Raw genomic sequence first — 26,524 nt, forward strand, 5'->3', positions numbered from 1 at the left:
TGGTGGCAGACTGTTCGGGCCAGTGGGCAGTATTGGGGTCAGTGGATTTGTACTTCTGTTTCCACTTGAACAAATCTGTCAAAAATGAAAGGTATCATTATAAAAAGCAAAGCTGATCAAAAGGAAATGAATTTCCTACAAGCCTTTGAGAAGGGAACCAAAGCCATATTTGGACTTTAAGAGATAGCCATGAAGATGGTCAGAGGGCTGGAGCACCTCTCCTATGAAGACAGGCTGATGGAGTTGGGGTTGTTCAGCCTGAAGAAGCAAAAATAAGGTCTCTCCTCTGGGGAGACTTTATTAACAGCCTTCCAGTACCTAAAGGGGGCCTGCAAAAAAGTTGGAGAGGGACTTTTGACAAGGGCATGTAGTGATAGGACAGGGGGAATGGCTTTAAACTGGAAGAGGGTAGAATTAGATTAGGTATAGGGGAAAAAATTCTTTACTGTGAGGGCATTGAGGCACTAAAACAGGTTTCCCAGAGAAGCTGTGGATGCCCCATCCCTGGAAGTGTTCAAGGCCAGGCTGGGTGGAGCTTTGAGCAACCTGGTCTAGTGGATGGTGTCCCTGCCTATGGCAGGGGGTTGGAACTAGAAGATCTTTAAGGTCCTTCCCAACCAAAATTGTTCTGTGATTCTATGACAGCAAATGCAAAACAGAACATCTAAAATCTTCTGTTGATGCAGCAGTGCTATAGGAGCAGGTCTGGCTTGGAAGTTTACTTACACTAATCCCAGACCATTGTAATAGGATAAATCTGTGCAGTGACAAGGAACGTGACTGTCGTCACCTTTCTGGTAATACGGAAGACTAGTAAGTGCTAGTGGCTAAGGTATTGGTTTCAGAAGTAAATAAAGGGGTTGTGGGTGATGATTGAGAAGCCAGACTTTTGAAAAAGATTATTGGCCTTTCTAATGGTACAGTCTAACCTAGAATGCCAAAACTTATTGATTGATCACAAAATTAGATTGCAAAGACCAAATAGTAGAAAAGGACAAAGGGTCATGCCATACATAATATGCAGTGTACATCATTATGTTTGTTAAATTCAAAAGTTTCTTGGTAATTCTAAATACTGAGCAACTAATTTATGAGGAGTTAGTTATCATAGCACAATATGCCATCCCTTTTAAGAAAATCATGATAATTATCAATTAGATGCTTAGTAAAATCACTAGAAGAACCTGAAGTAAAAACAAATACAAAATACTGATTAGGTTGAAGTATTGCGTGGCTCTGATTATAACTTGCCACTGTGTTAATTTACTAGTGAATTATTGCAATTTTATATATTCAAGTTTTGAAAAAGGGTAGAGAACCAGAGATTTCTTCTAGATCATTGTATTTATTTATAGTCTAATCTGGACAGAATCTCTACCAATTCTAAAACTTGAATGTGGATAATTACCATAATATACCAGGAAATGAGAATCATAACAAGCATCTAGATTTACCTCTTCTAGCTAAGTGTACCAAGCCAGAGCTCCTGAAGTCTTCCCTTTGTCTCCTCTCTGCCTGTTCAGCACCTGGGGCTCCTGAGGAGAGCCCTGAGTGGATGTCAGGGGCTGATGCAGCCATCATGCTGCTCCCTCTGAAAACCTCGGCCAGGGAGGTTCAGAAAAGATGCTGCTGTGGTAAACGTGGAAATTTACTGACAGAGGCAACTGCTGATCCTCATGCACCTTCATCTACCTACATCTCCACCTCCATCTCTTTCCCTCTGCCTTTCTTTCTGACTGCCCTTTTGGGTTGGTTTATAGCTTCCATCCTCCCACCCATCACTTGCCTGTTCTGTTTCTTTGCTTCCTCTTCACCCCTTAAACATCCCCCACTGTTGCTTTGCTTTCCTTTGTCTATTCCACCCCTTGATTTAAAGTCTAGTACGTTTTGTAGCCTATTTGCCCTGCTTTTGATGGTATGATCTTTGTTCAACTGACTCCCATTACCTGCTGTTTGTAATTTTTTTTCTGTCTGCACTATGAATGCTTTATGTCCTTGCAAAATAATGATGTCATCTGCATGTTTGGATTAAGTAGATCATAGCTGTAAAACAAGTGTCTTTTTCTCCTTAATAAAGGCCAAAGTGTGTGGTGAGGACCTGAAGAAAGCCACACAGAATACTGAGGAAAATGTGAAAAAATTCCTAAAGTACATTTTGAGAGATTAAAGAATCCTTACAATTGGGTAGTACAGAAAGGCAGGTCTACCCTTGTGTCCTGAAAATATCTGTCGTTCTAGTAAAGCATCATGAGACACTGCAAGCTTCCAGAAGAGTTCTAGGAGGTGTCTGTGTTCAAAATTGAATGTGCTTCCTATCCAGCAGCCAATGGCCCGGTTTCCCCCCCCCTCCCCCCCCCCCTTTTCTGGGAGGATAGCACTCCAGACAGCTCACCAGAAGGAGTTCTCTTGAATCTAGCAAGGCAAAGGCCCTGTAGTGATGACTAGCTCTTTTGGGAAACTGAGCAGTCAAAAGGGACCTAAATGTGTTAGTGCACATTAGATGGTAATTAAACTTGACATAGTTGCAGTTAAATGCCTGCTTATTTTATTATGTATTTTAAAAATGTCTTACTGTTTGCTAAAATTGTGATGCTTCATTGTGAGGAGAGAAGGGTAGTATACTGTGTGGAGTAAAAGGAGTATGTCCAGGCATGCAATCGATCTCTGTTTTTACAGGGGAGAAAAGTGAGTTGTACCAATGACTAGTCTTCTGTTCGGGAATGATTTTTACTTAGGCAACAGGATCCTTCTCGGTCTGCAAAGAAAAAAAGGTAGAAAGCTGTAAAGCAAGTGAGGCAGTAGATGACGACGCATGAGCACTGCAGCCCACAGTGCTGCCTCCGGCACAAGTGCTGCTACCTCAAATACGCCTGGACTCCTTGGGCAGCTGGGGGTAACATCATGTACAGCCACACCACTTCAGACATACAGATCAACCTGCATGCTGTCTCATCTCATAGCAGGCAGTTCTGCCAAAATTCAGCAGAGCGATGTGGAACAGCCTCACTTCTCATCCACAAGCTGAGATGAATCAGGAGGGATGGATGTGCTATATATACAGAGCCCACTCAGCCAAAACAACTGAGAGCAAGGAAAGGATTGTAATCCTGGCAGGGTGGATATTTTTGTATCTGAATAAAATGAGGTATTTATAGCATTTACTGACACAATTCTTATGTAGTGTAATTTGAACCAGTGTTCAAACCATTTTTTTCTGAGCCAACGGAATAGGATTTTTGGAGAGCTAGAGGACATTGTAACTTTCCAAAATCGAACCTGCATTCTGCAGAAGAGAGGGAGGGGGGATCTTCTGTCTATGCCTGTAATGTCGGAGAGAGAACAGAGGTTGACTCTTAACAGTTTTCTCTGTCAATACATTTGAACACAGTTATTATCACCATGAGTTACTGTGTAATTACTGTTGTTCCCAACAGAGTTGCTATTTCATTGCTGTTTAATTATGTGCATTATCTCAGGGTAACTATGCAATTTAACTCGTATCACTTGGAAATAAGTGTTCCAGGTGAGGCAGTGTCATAGCACAAGAAGCTTTGTAGCCAGGGGATGACTGCCGAAAAAGTATACAGGCATTTGTTGATCTAACCTACCGCTGTCTTTGGGAGGAATCACAGGGACTCAGTACTTCATATGTTGGTCACTTAAGGTAGATCCCTGAAATAGTTGTGAGTATCTTTTGACTGAAAGAGTCTAAAGAAACTTCAGTGCCAACAGAAGCTGGAGGGTAAAAGTATTTATTAAATTCTTCCCCCTGGATCCAGCTACAGTAAGCACACGCATTTGTTGCCAACATATGAGCTTTTTTTTCCAGGGAGTATTTCTAAATGTATCTCAGTTCTGGGGATCACCCTTTAGCTCTTGTTTTGCTGAGCACTGTTTTCATGTAGCAGCCATGATTTTAGGGTCTTTACAACTAATACATTTTTGACCTTTTTATTGAAGATTTAATCTGCTTAAAAAGGGAAGACTGTGAAGTGCAACAGCTCCTGTAATTCCTGAGCCAAAAGTTTGTGATATTTCTTGCCATTTTCCTAACGGTATGCAAAACACCCTATGAAACTCTTCTAAGGAAAGCTCACTGTTTGAGGCAGGTTCAAATAAACATCTTCATAGCATTATTCTGAGAAAGAGCAGACAAGTTTAAGTCCCTGATGGCGAAGACATGTTCCTAACCACCTCAAGGAGAGATGTGAGACACGTGCACTGAGACAGCCTGTCTTGAAATGCAAAGCTGTCCATTTCTTGGTGTTGGAAGTGGCAAAAAGAGCAGTTTCAAAACAAGATCTAAAACTTTTGGATTTTGGAAAAAGGGAAGAATTTAATAACAATTCTGACCTGGAAAGAACAAGATTCTTGGTAAACGGTAGAAGCTGCTTATCGGAGTCATTGGTACTTGGCATGGGAAACTGCAAATCAGTAGCACCAAAATTGCATCTTCCAAAAAGTGTCAATGCCATATTAGCATGCAACACATGCTAGGATGCATGTTGCTGAAGGGTATTCGAGTACGTATAAGCATATTTTACAATGAAATAGTAACAGAATGAATATACTGAGAGGAATGGATGGTATCGGCATGTGCCTGAGGTGCAACAATATTCTGTCAGTGATAAGCTGGAAGCCTTGCTTTGTGTGAAGGTTGTAACTTAACCGGTGCTACAGCAGAACAAATCAAGAGTAGTGTGAACAAGATGTGATGGATGTAAAGGATGCGTTTATATATGCATGACAAGAAATCCATTAAACAAAATGGAGAACACTGCAAACACGATGCCCTATTACTCTAAAGAAATATGTAACAGCCACCAGCCAGAAATAAAACGCTAGCAAAATATTCTGATTGAATGAAGTAAAAAATGTTATGGAAGTATTCTGAAAAATGTTTTCTCACATCTTAGAATATTCAAAAGAAGATGCATGTTTCTTTAGCTTGGTTTTAGTATATATACAGGCAGCGTTTCTCTGAATGAATTATGAATATAATAATGATTATATTCAACTTTTAAAAGGAAACTCATAAAAATTAATACCGCCTTTCCAGAAGATCATGAATTCTATGTTAAAAGTTGTAAAGGAATGATATACTAGACAAAATAAATTAATCCTGAAAGAGATTAATGTAATTCAGTTGCACTGTAATTTTCTTTTTACAGACTTTGAAATCATTAATTGTAATGCAGTATTTACTGAGATGGAGGAGGATAGGACCTGGACTTGCCTTATTTTATTGCAAATTATGTAATATTTTAATATTTCTAAGAATGTGAAGTGTTCACAGAGAGGGGATCTGGTTTTGGAAGATGAGTCTAAAAGAGGATATTCAGTATTAACATTTACCATATTACTTACTATCACTGGAAAATATGAGTGCTCTTAAACAGTATGCTTTCTGAATAAATGAGATCATTAACTCGATCCAGCAAATTTGATAATGCATTTAGTATTCAAGAGACCCTATATTAACGTTTAAGTATTCAGTTTAGACAGATAACCTGGCAAGTGCAATGTGATGTGAGATAAAGCCTTATGTCAGAATTATTCACTCCTTTTCCTTTGTCTGTAATCAGGTATTTTTAGCTCTCTGAATGCTGGTATTGCAAGGCACAATTCCTTTTGAGATAATTGCTGAACAGAAGATAACCATGTGGCTCTTCATCTATCATCTTATTACACCCTGGTTTATCTTCTGCCTGGCAGGTAAGATGACCTCCCATGTTAATTCATTTAACCATTGTCAGTCTTATGCATTTCAAGGTCAATTATGTTCTTTGTATGGCTTTAATTTATTTGTGCAAACACAACAAATTACTAGATGTGAATGATGAAACTATAAGGAAGCATACTTACTAGAATGAGTGCCATAATTAAAAGCTTGCAAAAAGACAGATCTGGACTTAGAATTTTTCTTTGTCTATTCTGATTTGGTATATAGAATTAATAATATCTCTAGATTATAAAAAATGTATCAACCATCTATTTGTGCATCAACATGATTAGAAGAATGGGAATATGCCCTTTAGAAGAGACACTAAAGACAAAATTCTATAGTATAGACACATCTAATAGTCATAAAATTCTACCAGCACAATATAGTGGTGGTTTTCATGATACAGTGGGACAATACTGCATCTACTGACTTTAATTTTATGTCAAAAATTGTAAAACATTTCATAAATAGAGATGGAGCCTCAAATACTAAAACATTCAGGAGTCATATTTCTAACACCTGAAATTAGAGATGTTTGCAACTGAAATTTTGGTTCTAAGAGATAGGAGGAGCTTTTTGGAAAGTTAAAATTCAGGATTAAAATCTAGTTTCTGTTCCAGCTGTTCCAAACAACTTGGAGATTCATAAAGCTTGTTTCAGACTTCCATGCCAATTTAAATGAATGCTGGCTTTTAGTTGCTGTGATGAATTGGATTGCCAGCATAAGCAGAGCTCTTCTCAATAAAGAAGACTTTTTGCTTATGTACAGACTACATGAACTGAGATCAGAAAATGTAAAGAGCAGAATAATTAAGTTGTGCACACACAAAATATTGACTGAGGTTTGAAAAGTGCAGATGTTGTGTACTAGTGTTTTGGTTATTTTCAAGGTAGGTTTTAGATCCTTCCCTGCCTTGAGGGGAATTTACTTATAAAGCTAGTTCTACTACATTTCATAAAACATTCTTGTATTTTGGGGGGGGGTTCTTTATGTAATTAATGAGTTCCTAATTGAAATGAGCTCTTTGTAGTCTTGCTTAATCTGGCCTACCATTTCAGTCATTGCCTCAATTTCACTACCATGAGACCATAGTGTTTGTATTACTGAGTCAAAAAAATCAAATTAATACTATGATGTAAGTTCATTGCCTTTAAGAAATTAAGCCATAGCTCACAAGAGTGCCTTCTGGTTTAGTGACAACAATGTTTGGGTTTGAATGCAGTTCTTTACTCCATGTCTGGGTTTGTTGGAGAATGCGTGGATCCTTAATAAATATCAAGACCTTTAAAATGTTGTGATCTCATGCTTTCAACATATTTATTATGTGTTTCAAGGGCTTTTTCTTTGTTAAAATCTGAGGGTTGCTGATAGCACCAAAATTGAAAATTAAAACTCACCACTTTAATTCAAAACTGGGCTTTTTCTAGGGGAAAAAAAGGAGGGGGGGGGAAGGAAAAAAAGAAAAAGAAGGCTGTCAACTACAATCAGTAATGTTACACGTGAGATTTCAGTCTGGACATGTTGACATCAAACTAAATCATCAGCTGCAGTAGCCAGGCAAGTGCTGGACGTTGGTTGATAAAAAAGTTGAGTCAATCACTGAGAACAAATGTTCAGTTAATTTCTAGACAGGCAGGTCCAGATGATTAATGCTATTACTTGTGTAATTGTACTTTTTACAACATATGGCATTATTTACCATTGCTAAAGAGAAATATGCATTTTCTTCTAAAATACACAGTGGATGAGTATATTCAATACCTGTTTACTTTGTCTGCCATGTCCCTGCTTGGATCTTAGAAGAGAATTTCAATCTACTGCAGAGTGTCTGACATTTGTAAATAAATAACCATAATGTGTTTTGTGATCATAATTCTCAGAAACCTGGAAGTGCCTTGTTTACCTTCTTGCGAGCCTGATAGAGATGTTTTGGCTTATTCCCAGGCCATCTTGTTTCTGAGCGTGAGCTTCTCAGATACTAGTAGGTCCTCATTTCTGTGACACGTTAAAAACAGTATGAGATCTGCTTCTAAATATCAAATGGTTCCCAGACTTTCGATGCTGATAGGGAGCCTGACAACTTAGTGATAGTTAAGATAATGAATGAGGTGATGACTCTTTTGTTCAGCATCCATTAGCATTCAAGGTTAATCTAGCCATGTGCTGCTTCAACAGATCTTTGTCCCTCTCTCATGTGAAAATATGTAACAGGATACAAAGCTGTCAGGTAGATCAATAGTGATGAGAGTGATGCCAAATGACAGCCTTGAGCAGCTACTTTTGACAACGTTAAATGCCAGGGAAATAGAGAGGTGTACAGGAAGCAGGAACAGAACGAGAAGGAGAAGGCTCATTAGAAAAATAAAGATGCTAATCAAAAATAATTTTGTATCGGTGTGCAATGGGAGTGACAGGCTGTTAAGGTTTTCCACCTGTTTCAGCTTCTTTCTGACATGACCTTTAGAAAACTTTTCACTGAGATTTGCTATTGATTCACGTCACAATTTGTGATGTTTCTAGAATCAAGTTGATTCTTCTCCAGCAGAGGACTTGAACATGTGCTTGACATTGCATTTATATGTTAGCTTGTTGATTTTGTTCAACTTGCACGCTTAAATTTTGTGATGGATTGGGTTCCTGAATGAATATGGGAGAGGCCTTTAATGAACTTAAATAAGTAGTTTCAATGCTGTCTCATTATTATTGGCTTTAAGCAAACAGTATTACCATTTTACTTTTCCTAAAGATGAAGTTAAAGATCTTAATATTTCCAGCAGAAGCTTTTGTAGCCATTCCTTATTAAAAGTGTTACCATCTTTCATTGAAAAGATATTTTCATTACAGTGGAATTATTATGCATTTATTCACCAAAAAAATACTGCTAACCGTCTTATAATCATCTTCAAAATTAATTGTTCTGTGAAGATGTTCTGAAGGGAAAATTCATACAGTTTTGCCCTTTTTTTTAAAGCAGAATGGTACTTTGTTTTTTAAAGTATGCAATCTGTAGGTCTTGAAGAGCATTCAAATCTTTCTCCCTTTATTTTTCAGCACTCCCTTCTAGTATGTGGAGGTTCGGTTTTCTGGTTTTGGAGCTTCGGATTTATTTACTACAGAGCTGAATGCATGTACAGAAGTGTTTGCAGGATTAGGACCTTAGGATACATCCACTGTAGTTTCCAAACATATGAATTTGTAGGCATATATAGCCCCCCATGTTTTACTGCCAGCCCTTCATTGTATTTCGGTAATATCCATCATCATTTCCTCTGTTAACTTCTTTCACATATAGTTCCTTATAGACATAATGTTTTTCTGATTGACATGTGCAGTTGTTTTATTCCCAGGAACTTTGTAGATTAAACCTGCACTTCAAGATTTATTATCTATAGATCCAAATGTGGTATCTGTGCTGGCAGTAAATGATATGTAGAGGTATTGCATCAAAAAAAAAAGCGTGGAAAGTTTGAAAAAGGAACCGATGAGTTATCTGGTATGGATATTACGCTCCTATATATATTGATAAAATCGCTGTTTCAATAACTTTCTGGATAAAGTTTAAGAACAAAAATGTATATTTCTGTGACATCCACTAGAGGATGTTCAAATTTGGTTAAGAAGGAACAGGTACACTGTTATCTCTGGACATGTGGACAACAGCAGCTCTTTGAGCCTGACCTTCTCCGTGTTCTTTGAGTGTCTGAGCCCTGCAGCACAAGTAAGAAGCAGAAACTGCAGTTTCCGTTCTCTTGCTGCACTGGAGTGGAATAATAATCCCTGTAGGGCAAAGACTGTTTTCTTAGTACTGCCTGACCATGTGCTTCCTGACCTTCCATAAAGGTTTCTAGATACTGATTCAAAACAAGTAAAACCAAGCATATAATAGGTCCCTCGGCAGTTGCAGGAGCGGGCTGTGCCATCACTGTACCCTTCCTCCTGAATCTTAACACTTGAGGAAATGGGAGATAAACTGCCGTTGGCATTCCTGGTGTTGCTAGTGATGGCGCCACAGCTACCTCAGAAGATTGGGTTCCAGAGGAGGCTTTGGTTCCGAGTTCCATGCCAGGAGGAGGCTTTGGTTCCGAGTTCCATGCCAGGAGGAGGCTTTGGCTCGTGGGCTGGCTGAGAGACGCCAGGTCATGTTGCACAGATACAGGCAGGTGAATGCAGACTCTTATGGGAGGATTCATTGTGCTTTGTTTTAATCATCTAAAGGCTGGGTATGTGATACAGGTTTCAGCTTCCTCTGTGGTTAATGAAGAGAGAATGGGATATCTGAATTACTGGAAGTGCTTGTCTAACCCCTCTAAAGAAAGCCCATATGACTAGCTTGCAGAAAAAAACTCTTTTAAAATTACGTGTCATAAATCCTGCACTTAATGTCGAGCCTTTGGATTTATTACATAGTAGAAGGAAAGAAGAAAGGAGTTACTGTTCTTGTCATAACTTCATTTATTGAACTTGATCTCATCTGTGTCATCTCATTAAGGTTTAAAATCCTGGTGCACTGCAAACCCGGATTATCTATAAGAAAAGCTTTTAAAAGCATTTTATGTTCGATGGTATGCCACACATAACCCCTAAAAATAGAGGTGATATGTGCAATCTGTAGCTAAGAACGAGTAAGGCAAAAGTAAACAATTATGTTTTATTTAATTTTCTGTATTGGAAAAAATAAGCCCATGAACTGCTCTTTTCTCCTATGAATTAAAAAATTTCACAATATTCTTTAATAAACTACATATTTTTAATTTCCCTTTCTGGTTGTGCTCACACACACCACGTTCCCCATAATTATAAGCAGCTTTACTTCATGACATTATCCCTAATCTATGTTTAAAATTGATTTTCAAAATTAATTAGATGCGTGTAAGGACCGAACTAGTTGATAATAAAATAAATCAACTTGTCTGAAAGGGATTTGGAAGGCTGGTGTTGAAAGAAGCAAACTAGCCCTGCTTTCTTTCAACAGAGGATTTTTTTGCTCAGCACTCTAACCCACTGAAATCGTTATTTTGAGTTTAATATTTTATATTACTTATGGTAGATTGGCATAGTTGCTTAGTACCATGTAGAATGTAAATATTATATTTATGTTTAAAGACTTCCATTGCACATGAAGAGCAAGATGAATGGTTGTGTGCAAATACTCTTTGTGCAAATTTTTCTTCATTATTTCTTATCAATAAGAGGGAAGACCCAAGAGACTGGTAAAATATCAGAAGATGAAACTCAGATCTAATATGAGAACTTTTAGTAAAATTAGAAAATTCGATAAAACGGTCCAAAAGTTGAAGATCTTTAGATATTAAGATTAAGATTTTTAGAAGAAAAATCTTCCAATTGTAAGCATTGTTAGACATTGGAATTATTTTGCTAAAATAAATTATGAAGTCTTACTTATTGGAGAGTTTTTAGAATCAGTCGAAAAGGCACCTTTTGAGATGATTTGATGTGGCATATCTGGTAGGATCTACCAAGATTTGGTAGGGAGAAATATCAGGTAATGTCACCCTTTTTTTAGTGATTTTTATGATTGAAAAACCCAGCAGGTCACTTGCTGTATTTAAAAGGATTAACATTCATGTATTTGGGAAAATCAAAAGTGAAAAAAATTGAAGGAATGTTGCCCTGAATATTAGGAATACGTGTATCTTGCATCAAGTCTTGGACATGCTGGGACCTAAGCATGAGAAATCTAGATAATCAGAAATTTGACAAAAATATGTTGTCACAATAGGAGTAATGCCAAACAAGAAAACACAGCTGATAAGGGATTTTCTGAACAGCTAATTCAATCAGCCAGATATTAAAATGCAGACTGTTCAGAACAGGGTTTTTCAAACATTGTTTAACAGGAGCCCTGCTCACCCTTTCCTAGATGGTGAGAATTTCCTTCACTTTTTCCTGAAACTGTCCACATTTCTTTCAAAAAGTCACACCTGTATGACGACATCTACACTGGACAGTATTTTTCTGGCATCTCATTTATACCACATGAAGTTTCTATTTTCTCTGTTTCAGCTCCTCTGGTTCCCTCCCCAGTTGTATCCCAAGCAGTTTTCTAGTTATGCTATCTCCTTTCCCTAGATATATTTCTTTTAATTGCAATAATTTTAAAGCAGCCCGAGGTCACTCTGCCATTCTCACAAAATAACCTGCATCCTCCACAGCGTCTCAAGCTTCAGCCCTGAAATGCTGTTGCCACGTATCTTCTCCACGTCTCAGGCTCCTGATCCTCAAATCCCAAACTGACCAAGTGACCATGTTCTCCCTACCCCTGCTGAACCTTCTTCATGTCTGCAGCAAGCCCAAGTATCATAAACTGAATTAGTCATTTCCCAAATGTGTTTTTAAATTAAGACTTATAAGCTAAGCTGGAAGGTTACACGGTTAATTTAGGGTATTTTTAATGTGCAATAACTGCATTTGATTTTGGCGAATCAATCCCTTCCCTGCTTCCTACCAATTTTGTGGTGACTTACATCCAGGGCAGCTTTGCTCAGGTCATTCATCTTTCAAAAATCAAATCAGAATTTGTCTGCTTTGTTCTTAAATTTGTGCCAGATTTGTACTTCACATCGGTAATATAGTGTCAGTGTAGTTAGAGCAATACACAGAATTAATGAATTTGATACAGAATTATCTTAGGAAAAACTAATGAAATATGCTGTCTAACAACAACAGACAGTGATTAGACTTTTGGAAACAAGACACAAGAAGTGGACCTACATGATGGCTATATTGAAAATTTTGTGTTACCTTTATATTTGCAGATAAGCATGATTTCCTTATCAAAGAGGAAAAGGACGTGAGAGGGAGAACCAGGAGCAGGGTGCACAGAGGCTGCAAGGCCATTTGAGTAGGCAAATGGTGAGGATATGGAAGGATGTGAGGTGAAGGGAGATCCACAGAGGATTGATGCAAGGACGATCAACCCACTGATTTGTTTTTAATTATTTTTGTGACTTAAGTAGTACAATCGGAGTGTGTACGGGCTGGAAAACCTCTTTGTATCCATGTTCTACATAGTCTATGCCATGCAAAATTAAGACATTTGAAAGCTAGTTAATTTTTAAAAAATATGTTTATATGGAAAAGCTTGAGATTTCCTGAATTAAATATGTACAGAATTAGGATGCACTGAATAAGTCTTTTTTAATTGTGCTTTCCTTTTCCTTCTTCTAATCAAGTTTCTTGAGATGACTTGAAAAGAACTGCCTCAGGTGGTTTCTGATTGTTGTGTTCAGACATCCTTTTTGGTATCTTTTCTCTGAGTATGTTGGATATATTTTATTATGATCTTTCACAGGCTTGTGCAGGGACATGAAAGTGTACTAATATAATTTTGTAGCTCATCTGTAAGTAGTGGTAAGGCTTTCAGATGTATCTTATCTTACGTAGGCAATGGTTCTTTCAGACATTTTTTTTCCACTGAAAAGGTGGAGCCCTGCCTCTATTTCGCCTTTTGCACTGGTATAGATCTTCATCAATGAACAAATTTGCCTTGCTAAACTGGCAGAAAACTAACTTAGAAAGCTAGAACTGAATGGGTTTCCACTCTCTTTAGCTTTAGCAGCTATCTAAGTCAGACAAGCATGAGAGGTGTTGCAGAAACGCCTAGAGGGGAAAATGACACTGCCCAGCTGGAAAGCATTGCTTGGAGAAGGGGTGGCGGGGCCACCTTCCAGCAGCAACAGTTCTTATACAGGATCCGTGATCTCATCAGCTGTGTAGAGTTTTTCTTAACCTTTTGCAAAGACTTTGTAATACATTTTAGCACTGTTAAAAAGGCAGAGTCTCGTTTGCAGAATTAACTGAAGAATGCGTCAGTCAGAATTAGGTGATGGCTTTTGCTCTGGTTTAAAATATAAATCACAAGAAATGTACCCAGGAGACAGGGCAGTAAGGGTGTCTGAGGGACCAGGAAGTCCATCCTCTTGGCTAAAGCTGGACCAGAACAGATGAAATGTGCTTTTCTTCTCATCCTCACTTTATCTAATGCACCCATTTCCTTCTTCCTTTCCCTGCTTTTACTTCTCCCCTTTTTCTTCTAGGCACAGCTTTCATGAGCTGATCTTCTCCTTTGTACTCTTGCCCATCCTCACTCTCCAGATTTCATCACACAGGCATGATACTTCACGTAAAGTGTGAACATTTCTTGCTGATCTTTTCACAGACCCTTTCTCTTCTCTTTTCTCCCCCATGCTGTTTCGTATCACTGGTGAACACTCAGCTTACATCTGAGAATGAAAGGTTTATTCGTTGCTACACCTGAGATTTAATCTGAGCATCTTTTCTGCTCAGCCAGATATCTGAAACCAGATTCATAATAGATTGCAACAGAAGTGCCATTATAAAGCATATTTGATAGGTGTGAGAAACAGATATTCACTCAGTATAATTAATAGTGCTGGCAGCATTAAAAATGCATGCCACGAAATGCCTAAATGGTCTGTAACTTCATTTGAGTCCTAAGGTGGAAAGAGTCAGCTGCATATGATATGGCTGTTTGCTGCCAGAGGCTGTTGTTATTCTGTATTCATATTTAAGAATTGCACAGAAAGTGCCATCAGGTCTGTGGCTCAGTCACTCCAGGCTCTGAGCAAATATATGATTTTGCCTTTTCAGTCTGAAATTACTTCTTCTTTTGATCTAGTGATATGCAGATTTATACAGAGTGTTGTGCTTTAAAATATCAAAGAAAGCAGACTATTTTTTTAGAAGCTCTTCCTTTCTTTCTAATTGCACTTCTTTGCTTCTTTGAAAGACTTCTTATTACATGAATTTGGTTTTAGAAATGAAGTTGCCTGACCATACGTCTTGTGGCATCACTGTGCCTTCTGGACCTGCTTCTGTCCCCAAGGGAAATGGTGATTTTTTTCCCCAATCTTGAACTGGAAAGGGAACTTACTTTTCATCTGTAACCAGTCTTCTGCTAGTGCTGTAATCCAGTGTCTTTATGAATATGGAATTTAGGAACAATAAAAAAGATAACTGCTGAAGGATTGTTTTATGTACATATGATATCTTAACGCTGATACAATTTACATTTTTTAGTTCTATGGATGGATTCTTTCTCCTCTTTTGGGTTTTCTAAAAGCTGTCTGGTCTAAGATGCTTTATAACCAAAGACGAGACCTTTAAGGGGTTGAGTACAAAATCATAATTTGAATTAAGGACATTAATCTGTTATATTGCCAGTTCATCTCTTGATCCGTGAAGACTTTTTGAATGTAGCATTGCAAAACATGTAGCAGATTTTTATACGCAGCACAGATACTGTTGCAAAATGTTAAGATCTTTCTGTCCTTAACCATTGCTTTTGGAAATTTTAAAGCTAAAATGATTCAGCCATCTCTTAAGTTCTCATTAGGAAAACTGTGTTTCTTTTGTTTGTTTCCCTTGTATTACAAGATTCTTGCAATCATTTTCCACATCTCAGGCATTTCTAGGGTTTTGGAGCAAGGCTCTGAACTCGAATGGGTAGCAGCAGTCATGTACTACTTTGCTTTTCCTATCAGTTTGTTTACAAATCTCCATACTGTTAGTTCAGTCTCAGTGGAGGCCTATGAGAATTAGACACCTGCATTGTCTAAAAATTTTATCTGTACAGAGCACTCACCATCTCCTTACGTTGCCATTTTGTACCTAGAAGACACATTTGCTGTTTTTGCAGAACAACACAGTTGTATCCTGGGTTTACAGAGAAGAATTTATTGAGAGACTTCAACCTTTGCTCCTAGTCTCACTTTTACAAACCCCAAAGAGCAGTCTTGTACGCTTGGAGGAGATAAAGGGAAAAGGAATGCAGCAGGGGCTGGCAGAGCCTGCAGTCTTTACAAAGCATCAGCAAATGGAGGACAAAGATTTAAAAAAAATAGTTTGTTGTCAAACCTGTTTGACATTTATTCACCTTTAAGTGCTTGACTTTACAAACTTAAATCATTTTCAATGTGGGACTTTGTAAAAAAATTTATTTTGGAAGGGAGAAATTTAACAGATACCTGAGCATGAAGGGAAAAACAGAAGTATGTTCTCGGAACAATGTCATTCTCAGCTTTGATCTACAGCTACCAGGTTAGGAACACGTAATATTTGGATAATTGTTTTGGATCTGGACCTGTGCAATATGAATATGTTGGCTTCCGTGGAATAAGTTGGTCTCACTGCATTCCTAAAGGGCATGTCTTCAATTCATAGTTCTCTCCATCACATTTGGCATGAATTGTGACAAATAATTGATGATGTCAGTGGAGAAGGCAGGGAAGGTAGTTTTACAGGAACATGGTTTAGGTTACTTTAGTTCTCAGCAGGCAGGAATGAAGCAGGAGTCAGTGAAGGAAGGCCAGCACTTCCATTATCCATACTGCTCTGGTTTTGTTGATGCATACAGAACTCGATTTTGGGGGACTCACTATTTAGCCTTTGCATTTTGGATCTGGAAGGGGTAACGTAAATTCATCTTCAGTTTGACTACTAATTAAAAAGTGATTAATTTCAAAGTCTACCATTTTTTTCAGAGGAAGGAAACAAAGGTTATGGGCCTGTTTTTGAGGAGCAACCCATTGATACAATCTATCCAGAAGAATCTTCAGATGGACAAGTTTCAATGAACTGCAGAGCTCGAGCAATTCCTTTTCCTACTTACAGGTAACCTCTCTTCTATCTGGCTCCAGTCCCTTTACAAGTTCTTCTACGTGGCATTTTGCTATTGCACTTGTTTGCTGTCATGCTTGGAAAGGACTGGAAGTGTGGAGAGATCAGATACGCTTAGATTTGGTACCCTTCTGACATACTTCCTCATCACTTCCAGACTGCCTCACCCTATCTGTAAGACCATGTAAACATACCATCTATAGCAGGGGTCCTCAAACTATGGCCCGCGGGCTGGATACGGCCCCCAGGGTCCCCAGTCCGGCCCCCGGTATTTACAGAGCCCCCCGCCGGGGGTTGGGGGGGGAAACCAAGCAGCCGCAGGTGACTGCCTGCCACTGCATCCGAGCGCCGGCCCCCTGGTTAAAAAGTTTGAGGACCCCTGGTCTATGGAGTGATTACAGGCTACTTATATATTTTAGTATTTTTTTATCTGTCATGGGCTCTGCAAAATCTGAACTAGTAAAGTCACTCAGGAAGAATTGCCTCGCACCTCCAGAACTCTTTTATCTAGGAACGGTTCTGATGAGTAGTGCTGATAGCTGATGTGATGATAATTGCAAGACAGAATAAGGCCACTTTCCTTATTTCCTGACATCATTATTTTAGTTTACCTCCATATATTATCTTCATTTCTTAGTCCTCCAGCTTTTCACGAGCTAAAATCCTCCTACCTCAGAGGAAGATGAGTCCTTCCTGCCACTTTTGCATTGCAGCATAGGCTGTCCTCATGACAGTTATTCCTAGGTATTTCTGAATAGAGAATTGATTATTTGTAATACAGACATGTAGTATGTCTCACAGGACTGAAGTGATACCTCTAAAATCCTGTAAAACCTAAATGATACTTACTGCATCGTGAAAATTCTGCTATTCCATTATTTATTTTTGATATTTTTTTGTTAATACCACGTTATTATTATTATTTCTTTCTATGACAAGTGCAATTTCAGCTTCCAAATGAGTTTCTGTAGTACATCTTCAGTAAGGAAGGAACACATAGGGTATGCCCTCTCGTTTTCAAACACTAATGCCTATCTTTACCTTGCAAGAAAATATTATTTACACTGGCAGGATTTAATGATCTTTAAATGTATTTAAGTTGCATATTTCCTGTTTGTGCTCAGGAAACGTGGTTCCTTTCAAAGAAGGTTACGGGCTCCCCCTTGTGGACACAGTAATAGGTAGAAATATAGGTAGAAATGACTACTGGCTCCCACTCCATGTATTTCAACTTTTTTTATATCGTTAGAAATCAGTAAAGGTCAGACTTGGGCCTCTGAGTTCCTCTCATAGTCCCCGAAGTGAAAGCTACAGTAACTCAGTGAACTGGCTGTGGGGTAAAACCACATGGGTTTTTTGTGAGAGTGTCCGTCAATTTTCTGAATGTAGTAAGTAGGTCTTAAATCAGGTGTGCCACTGTTTTTGCATTGACTTCACTGACACATTAGGCTTTATGAAACATTTCCATTCCCTACAGCAAGTCTGCAAAAAACTCTTAAGAATTTCACTAGTCCATACTTAAAAGGTGCAGAGGGAGTATTTTCTTGGCCTTAATAGGCCTTAAACAACTATTTGATGATATGTTTATAATCCCAGTGCTTGATCACTAGCTAGCTCATTCATGGCCAGCTCAAGCATCCTTAACTGCATGGCCAGCAATGAAGTTTTAACCTATGTCACATCTCTGAGAAGGCTGAAGCATACTGAGACTGTTATGTTTTAAAGGCCGATGGAGTTCAAATCTGTGGCTCTTGCTGAAGAAAAACTTAAAACATATATCAAGTATATTAATAACTTCATGTATAATTAATCACAACTTAGGAATTACTTTTCAAATTGTATTTCCTAACAGGCTTGGTTTTTTCTGGCCAAATCTTATGTCCTGCTTTTATTTTTGATAGGTGGAAACTCAACAACTGGGATATTGATTTAACAAAGGATCGCTACAGCATGGTGGGAGGCAGACTTGTTATCAATAATCCAGAGAAATCAAGGGATGCTGGAAAATACGTCTGTGTAGTGTCAAATATCTTTGGAACTGTCAGAAGCAGTGAAGCCACTCTGAGTTTTGGATGTAAGTTAATGGTTGTATCAAAACGTAGAAAAATTACAGTTAGCTTGAAATGCCCAGTGTTTTACACTGCAGTGTCTTCTGCCAACATGTGCTGTAGCTGTATTAGTCTGTAAGAACAGTATCTTAAGTGCCTTAGTCTGCAGAGATCAACACAAAATAAGTTTAGTGAGTATTTTATGTTCTTTATATTCAGCTGACATGACATCCTTTTCAGTGAGTTATTGTTAAATTATTAATTCAAGAGACTTACGGAGCCAGATCTTGAGATATTAATGTCCAGACTCTTTTGAAATCATGGTAGGACCTGAGGGGAAATAGTACGGAAAAAAGATGCAAGTGGGGGCATATGGTGATGAGGCATTGCTGCAGTGCAAACACAACTGTGATGCTTGCAGGAGGAAGGCATGGCACTCGCTAGCAAAGCATGCCCCCTGACTCCTAGGCTAAGATGAAGACCCTGCTGGGGGACATTTCTGTCAGCCTCTGACAATCATGAACTGGTCTTGTGAATGCATGCATATGCACAGACCTGCACTGTCAACAAACACATGCATTGTCAAAAAACGATGTACTACATCAAGAGTCATGTAAAAATCTTACTGACTGAACACAGTGTTTGGGATTTTTATTTTATTTTGACTTCAGATGCTTTTTTGTTGCTGGATATATTTTCTCATCAGAGAGAAAAAAAAAAAAAGGAATCCACCAAAAAAAGAATCCACTCTTACTGGTGACCATTCACAAAGCCCTGTGTGCCCTTTAATCCTGACATTGTTTAGTGCCCCTCTTGTCTTCCAGCAGCCTCCATAAGCAGAATTCACTCCTTACTGCGTAAGATCAGAGATGAAGTGGAAAGTTCTGGTTTCTACTGGTAGTTAAAAGACTGTGGGACCACATATATCAAGAAAACTCAGAGGCTCTAATGAGTTGGTGGATCACATTGTAGTTGATCTGGTCTTAGTCTATGTTTTACCAAGTGTATTTTCTAGAATGAATAGAAACCCAGGTTGTTACTTCTGCCATAGACAGTTGTATTTCTGTATTAATCTCTACAGAGCTGAAAATAATTAAGTAAATAGATTAATTAACGAAAATAACAACAACAATAAATATTGTAGTGAAAACCCCAGTTTTCCTCCCCTGCTTTTTTTTTTTTTTTTTAACTAGATCTGGATCCCTTTCCACCTGAGGAACGCTATGAAGTTAAAGTGCGAGAAGGTGTTGGAGCAGTGCTTCTTTGTGAGCCCCCTTACCACTACCCAGGTAATTCAGCTCAAAGTACTTCATTTTCAACTGCTGAAGAGTAGAAGACAAATTAATATTTTACAAGTTCCCTTGAAGTTAACTTAAACAGGTACTTTTATACAGCTTGAGAATCACCTTTTAGTTTAGGTTTCCATTTTTTTATATACTTGTAGCTGACCATATGTAAAGAATATTGTCAAATTTGCATATAGGTTTTGACACTAAAATAAAGTTACTCAGACTAATCTGGGTAATGGAGGGGAGACTTGGCCTACCATTCAAAAGACCTGAGTACGTCACTGTGTCATCCCAGACTTTCTGCTGGCCTTGGACAGGGCCCAGATTCATTCCATCTAATGAAGTCACCTCAACAGAAATGATCATGCGGTCTTGTTAAAATCATGGAACAGCAGTAGGCACTCCAAGAAGGTCAGAGATGAGGTGATTTATGCTCTGGAAGTGCCTTTTTCTCATCATTAGCTACTCAAGAGCTCTGCAGGGATTATGCCCATAACCTCAGGCATCTGCAGTTTCATTGTGAAGACTGAATTTGGCTGTTAGCATCTCTTTAACCTAGTAAAATGGGATAACATTTTATTTTTCATACTTTGTGTCTAAGTATTGCAAGGAACTGAAGAACTGAGATGTGCTGCTAGTTGAAATATTCTAAGGTTTTGTCTAAATCACAAGACTGGTGAGGGCTTCCTGGCTTCTCAGCTGCATGAGGTCAAGACCATTTCATCCTGTCCCACTCTGGTTCCTGTGGGAAAGCTGTGCCCAAGGCAAGCTGTTCATGCTGTGACTGGGTCCCCAGTTCATGGCAGCAGCACCCCGATGTTCAGTGTAGACAGGTATTAGCTGGCTACTGAGACACATATATTCTCTCTCATATAGCTGCCTCTCCCGAAGAAAAGATCTATAAGCTGGAAATCAGACTGAAGTAATTTATGTGCAGACAGTATTCCGTGGCCTAAGTAGCTGATAGTATTGTTTTATAGTATTGACTAGAAAATATTTTCCTCCAGATGATCTCAGTTACCGCTGGCTTCTAAATGAGTTCCCAGTATTCATTGCTTTGGACAAGCGACGATTTGTGTCACAGACGAACGGCAATCTCTACATTGCAAATGTAGAAGCATCAGATAAGGGCAATTATTCATGTTTTGTGTCCAGCCCTTCAATAACGAAGAGTGTCTTCAGTAAATTTATTCCACTTATTCCACAGTCTGATCGTAAGTATTTATTGGAAGTACTATGTATGTGCAGTGTTCTGTTTGTATTTTCAGTTTTGCTCATTCATAACTACTTTCAGCTTTGAGAAGAGAATTACATTGCAAGTTATTGTGCCTACTGCACAATATTATTTAGTTTTCCATATGCAGAGGTCCAAATAATTCCCATCCACATCCATCACTCTGTGGAGGAAATCTCCCCAGATTCATTCACTAATTTCCTTTCATATCACTGGGAACAGAGTTCTTACCCCTGGAGTCCCCATTGTTTTTCTGTGATAAGACCTTGTACTTCTCCCGAACCCCTGAATGTTATTTCAGGTCATGGCATTGGTTCAAAGGGGTATGGCTGTAAAGCAGAAGCTTTATGTAAAAGTTGATAAACAGCTTCAGGAGTTAATTTTTTTTCCCCAGGAAATCACCCCTGAAAATGGAAAATCCTTTTCCCCTGCTGAAATTTTCTATCCAACAGTGGCCTAAGGGCTTTGTGTCACATGGCAAATCTATGTGCCTTTGTGTTACAAAGAAATGGCAGAGAATAATCTAGTGAAAACTACATGTTTTCCAAATGGTAACAGATTTCCCTTTTGCCGCTTCAGGCTGTCAGTCACTAGAGTCTCATAAACTGATCATCAAGATTTCAGTGACCCTTTTATCTGTTACATTTCCCATATTATAGTGAAGAACTGTGAGTGAATTTGCGTAATTACAAATCAGTGATCTTTGTCCAAATTTTCCATGATCAATACTCACACTGAGATCTTCATCTAGAAGAACTGCAAGAGGAGTCCTGCAGGGATCACCAGTAGGTAGACTTGATTACGTTTCCATCCCTGTGCCCTCATTAAGTTGTAGATTTGCTGAATCTAGCACCTTCATAGCCTTGCTAAGATAATACTGAGCTTAAATTCACAATAATTCCAAATATTCTATCTAGTAAAAGATTCTGTGGAAGATAGAGACTCGGGCTTTTTTATATACACACACACAAGTGCATCATCACACTTCAAATGCAAGTAAATGAGTTTATGTTAAGGCATTGTGCTCTAAAAAACAATAGGCATTACCATCCAGAGAAAGATAACTAGTTGCTGAGTAAAACAATTCTGCTTTACTATTAGAAGTTCATTGTGAAATCAGAGTTCATGGATGGCCAGGCTATTCACTGTAAAGAAGAATTTTGTCTGGAAATTTAAGAACAGCTTTTTTGAACTGTGGAAGTTTAAACAGCTGTATTCCTTTCTGCTGTGCCTCCTTTTCTGAGAATCTTTTTTTTATGTTAGGTGCAAAAGTGTATCCTGCTGATATCAAGGTGAAGTTCAAGGACACGTATGCTCTCCTAGGGCAAAACGTAACACTGGAGTGTTTTGCTCTTGGGAAGTAAGTGTGTTTTAAAGTTATTGTAGAGGACTGTTTGCTTTCATATTTCAGGGAATGAAAATGCATGTTTCATCATCAAACACTTTTTTGTAGTCTCCAGTTTAACAGCCAGTTCTTGAACATGCTGATTTGTACTTTACTGTACCTTTTCAAGTCCGGTTCCTGAACTCAGATGGAGTAAATACCTTGAACCCATGCCAGCCACTGCTGAGATAAGCATGTCTGGTGCAGTTCTTAAGATCTTCAATATTCAGTATGAAGATGAAGGACTTTATGAGTGTGAAGCTGAAAACTATAAAGGAAAAGATAAGCATCAAGCCAGAGTTTACGTACAAGGTAAGTAGAACGGTTTTATTCTTCATGGTCTATGTTGCTTTTACTTACATTGGAAGTATCTGTGTTTTCACACTTTAATGTCACTGCTGACTCATAGCATCATCCTGACATGCTGCTGTTCAAGTTAATAGAGTAAAATCAAAACTCATGTGTTGAATGCCAGGTATAACATTTGAAAACTACTCGCTACACAGTTTGCCTGGTTATGATAGCTGTATATACACCTTGACAATAATATGTGTTAATGTAATTATGCATAATGAAAATTAAATAAATTCAGAGTACTTGAAATGAAAGACCTTCCAGGAAAAAAAATAGGCCATTAGGTTTGGTATACTTTCTTGTTTCCTCATTTTGTTTGTCTTTTCTAATTGTCTTAGCTCTCTTTCTTATAAGCTACACTCAATTCTTTATTTCTCCACCCTCTGTCCCTTCTCTTCATGCATCTAGTTAAATGAGGGAACCAAAAAATTGTACCTTACTGCTCATAGTGGAACCATCCCAAGTAACTGAGTCCTTAACTGAGACTTACAGCCAAAGAAATTGTGGCATGAAAAAGTCATACATAACATCTGAATTACCTTCAGAAGATTTGTCTCTTTTAATTGACTATATAGAACATCTCCTGAGTTAAGATCCTTAGTTAAGTCCTTGAACTTCAGCGGGATAAATTCAGAATTGGTGTGGAAAGGTTGTGACTTCTTGTAAGAGGTAAATCTAATAAATGGGTTCATTTGCTTAGCAAAAGCAAAAATTCTGGGACATGTTCAATATTAATTTCTTAAATATTTTCTCTGGACGAAGAGAGCATTTTCTTGGAGACCCTTTCAGTACATATGTGGTTTTGCACAATTTCATGTCATGTAACTGTCATTTTTATGGTGTTACTGAGTAATTTCCACATTGTATAATCTACAGGTTAGTGTAGGTGGTAACACTTCATATCTTTGGATGTTCATGAACCATTATTTCAACTTCATACTTCCTTCGTATAAAAAACAGTTTGAAGATTTTTTGAGTCTACGTGGTAAGGCAAAAACATCTTCACTTCTTTCTTGTGCAGATGGGTTGCTGAATTACCATAATTTCTTTGTGTTGCCTGTTACGTGTCATGGAAAAAGCAGTGGAATTAATACAGCATAATGCTAATTAAATATGTATCTCCTATATTTACAAGGCATCATTTTTTTTGTTCTTCAGCCTCTCCTGAGTGGGTAGAGCATATCAATGACACAGAGAAGGATATAGGCAGTGACCTATACTGGCCTTGTGTAGCTACAGGCAAACCTATTCCAACAATTCGGTGGTTGAAAAATGGTGCCTCGGTAAGTATATTGCCATAGATAACACAGGATTGATTGGTTAGCTGATGGAAATGATTTTTTGAAGTGTGCGTTATTAAATGGTTAAAAGAAAATGAACCATAATGATGCAAATATTTGCCGATTCCACTTGCATTAGGCATTAAAACCTATTTTTTATAGTTTTATCTCAATCTTCTGTTTTAAAATGCATTTTTTCAAGCTATTTAATACTCAGTTCTGAATTATGAACTTGTCTCTTGACTACATGTTTGGGAGGTGGATGTATCTTTTTCTCCAGGCCTTTTTAAGTAAATGCTGTTTTTTTCTCTCTGGATAAAAAATGTTGTCAGCTTCTCTCTAGAAATAATCCTTTTTTACCACATTAAACATGAGTACTTTAAAAATGTAAGACAAGAGAAGAAAGTGTAATTTTTTAATTACCAGTGGTGTTCCTGTATCATATACTTTTCCACATTTTTCTAGCTGCAGCATATTGCAAAATTCCATTATTTTAGGTGATGTGAAGTTTAAATAAGTATGATTTGATAATTTTAAGCTTATTACATTGGATAGTTTGTGTAAATGAACTAGATTTTTTGTCAAGCCATTTCAACAACATATTTAAAATCTGTTGCTTATACTCTATGATGAGCCATTCAAGAACAAAGAGGAGAGAAAAGGGCATAATGTTACACAGCCTCTGTTGAGCTGTGGTGATACTGACCTTGGCAAGCAAAGAAAAAAGACGAGGCAGCGTTGTTTTGGCTGTATATCTTAAGAAGAATGTGGGAGGCTGGAGGAAGAGCAGGCATATCACCATCTGCCGTGTGGAGGTAGCTTAAACCAGGAAAAACAATGCTGTTTTCTAGCTTTGGTAGTTATTACAAACAAGCAATTTAACAAGAGAATTGCTTGATGTTCCCCGCTGCACTTGGCTTTCACTGACAAAATGTCCATTCTGGATTGCAGAAAGCAATGTCTAATTCTCCAGTGGTACTCCAGAAGTTTCTGCTGTGTGTGTTAATATTATGAGGTTATTTCTAAATGGAAAATAGCAAAAATATTTAAAATGCCTTGAAAATTTACCTTGTTTCTAAATCAGATAATTTTTAATTAGGTATTTCATTTAGCATAAAACAAAGATTCCTTGTCGAAATCTGATTTAAGTGTTTTTATATATGTTTTAAATAAAATGGTACAGGGACTATGTTTCCTTTATTCTTTTATCAGATAAATAGTATTCTTTTAATCTTCCACTGCTTCCTGCACTCCAGTTGACTTATATACAAAGATTAAAGCTTTTCAGCTTTTCACAGGAAAATTTAATTTATTATCATGCTCTTTCAAAAACAGATTGACATCTATTTGTAATTTACAAAATACCCCACTGCACTTTGTGCATTTTTACACAGTTTTTTAGAAATAGTTAAAGTACTTTATTTTTATTTACTATGGGTTTTTTATATTAAAACAAAGTAGTAGTAAATAGTTTATACTACCTCCCAGAGGGATCTTCTGAGAAACTCCTACTTCATTGGGGCTTGCCTTGACCTTTTACTGTTGTAAACCAATACAATGGAATGTACTGAACAGCGAGCATGGCTTAACAAAGCTTATGTGCATAAAATTTAATTTCATTTCTTGTTTCTTATTTCTGAACCAGTATTTTGCACTGGTATGATAAAAGGGGACTGAAGATAGTATGTGTCTAGTGCCACACAGCTGGGACTTTTCCAGAAAAATTACTGATCGACACTGAACCTTATTTTAAAAAAAAGAAGGTGAACACATTCTCACAAAGACTGAAATGTAACATGGATAAAATAAAAACTCATTGATGCCTAAATGTTATGTGAGGGACTCTTTTCTGAATACTGTCGCTAAAAAAAAGAAATGCGGATGGGTGTGAATTCCTCAGTATACATAGTCTATATGAATATCTTGTCTTATTGATTCTGTGTTTTAGTTCCGGAAAGGTGAACTAAGAATACAAAGTCTGAGCTTTGACGATGCCGGCATGTACCAATGTATAGCAGAAAACACGCATGGAATTATTTATTCAAATGCTGAACTGAAGATTGTGGGTCAGTGGGATTATTTGCTCTATTTACTATTTCAGCGTTGAGTAAAATAGCAGTCATATTTGCAAGCACTGTTTGGTATCAGATTCCTGTGAGGATAAAACTAAGACACCTCACTCAATCTAGATGAGATAGGCTGTATTTGAGCTGTCTAGCTGGGTTTTGGCAACAACTTGAGGAGCCAAGTTACTAATTTATGGGGAATATTTTCTGTATTATTTCTGATGTTTGCTTGCTGCTGTTACCCCTCAGAGGACTCGATAGCACAGAAATTGTATGCAGCATGTACAGTTGCTGACTACCCTCTCAAGCTTGCAAAACTGGTTGAGAAGCATTTTCATATTAGCTCACCTACGCTCACTCGTCTGTGAGGCAAAATTGGCTTTTTTAGAAATTATGTTGTCAGTCACTAGTCTTTAAAGCTCTTCCTCTTCACCCTCCCCTTTGCTTTCACCTTCCCCAACTCATTACAACCAGCTGCAATGTT

General features: G+C 37.9%; 1 protein-coding gene across 1 annotated transcript in view; it reads left to right on the forward strand.

Moving 5' to 3' along the window:
* Positions 1–26,524, forward strand: part of CNTN1 (contactin 1) — a 245,167-nt gene that overhangs the window by 148,974 nt on the left and 69,669 nt on the right. Inside the window, exons 4-12 of the mRNA XM_040596458.1 lie at positions 5,586–5,715; positions 16,250–16,379; positions 18,287–18,459; positions 19,627–19,722; positions 20,730–20,936; positions 22,220–22,316; positions 22,471–22,652; positions 23,853–23,977; positions 25,923–26,040. Coding sequence (XP_040452392.1) covers positions 5,604–5,715; positions 16,250–16,379; positions 18,287–18,459; positions 19,627–19,722; positions 20,730–20,936; positions 22,220–22,316; positions 22,471–22,652; positions 23,853–23,977; positions 25,923–26,040 — 1,240 coding nt within the window. The 5' untranslated portion in view covers positions 5,586–5,603. The remainder of the gene's footprint in view (positions 1–5,585; positions 5,716–16,249; positions 16,380–18,286; positions 18,460–19,626; positions 19,723–20,729; positions 20,937–22,219; positions 22,317–22,470; positions 22,653–23,852; positions 23,978–25,922; positions 26,041–26,524) is intronic.

This window comes from Falco naumanni, chromosome 5 (genome assembly GCF_017639655.2).
Source record: "Falco naumanni isolate bFalNau1 chromosome 5, bFalNau1.pat, whole genome shotgun sequence".
Classification (NCBI taxonomy): Eukaryota; Metazoa; Chordata; class Aves; order Falconiformes; family Falconidae; genus Falco; species Falco naumanni.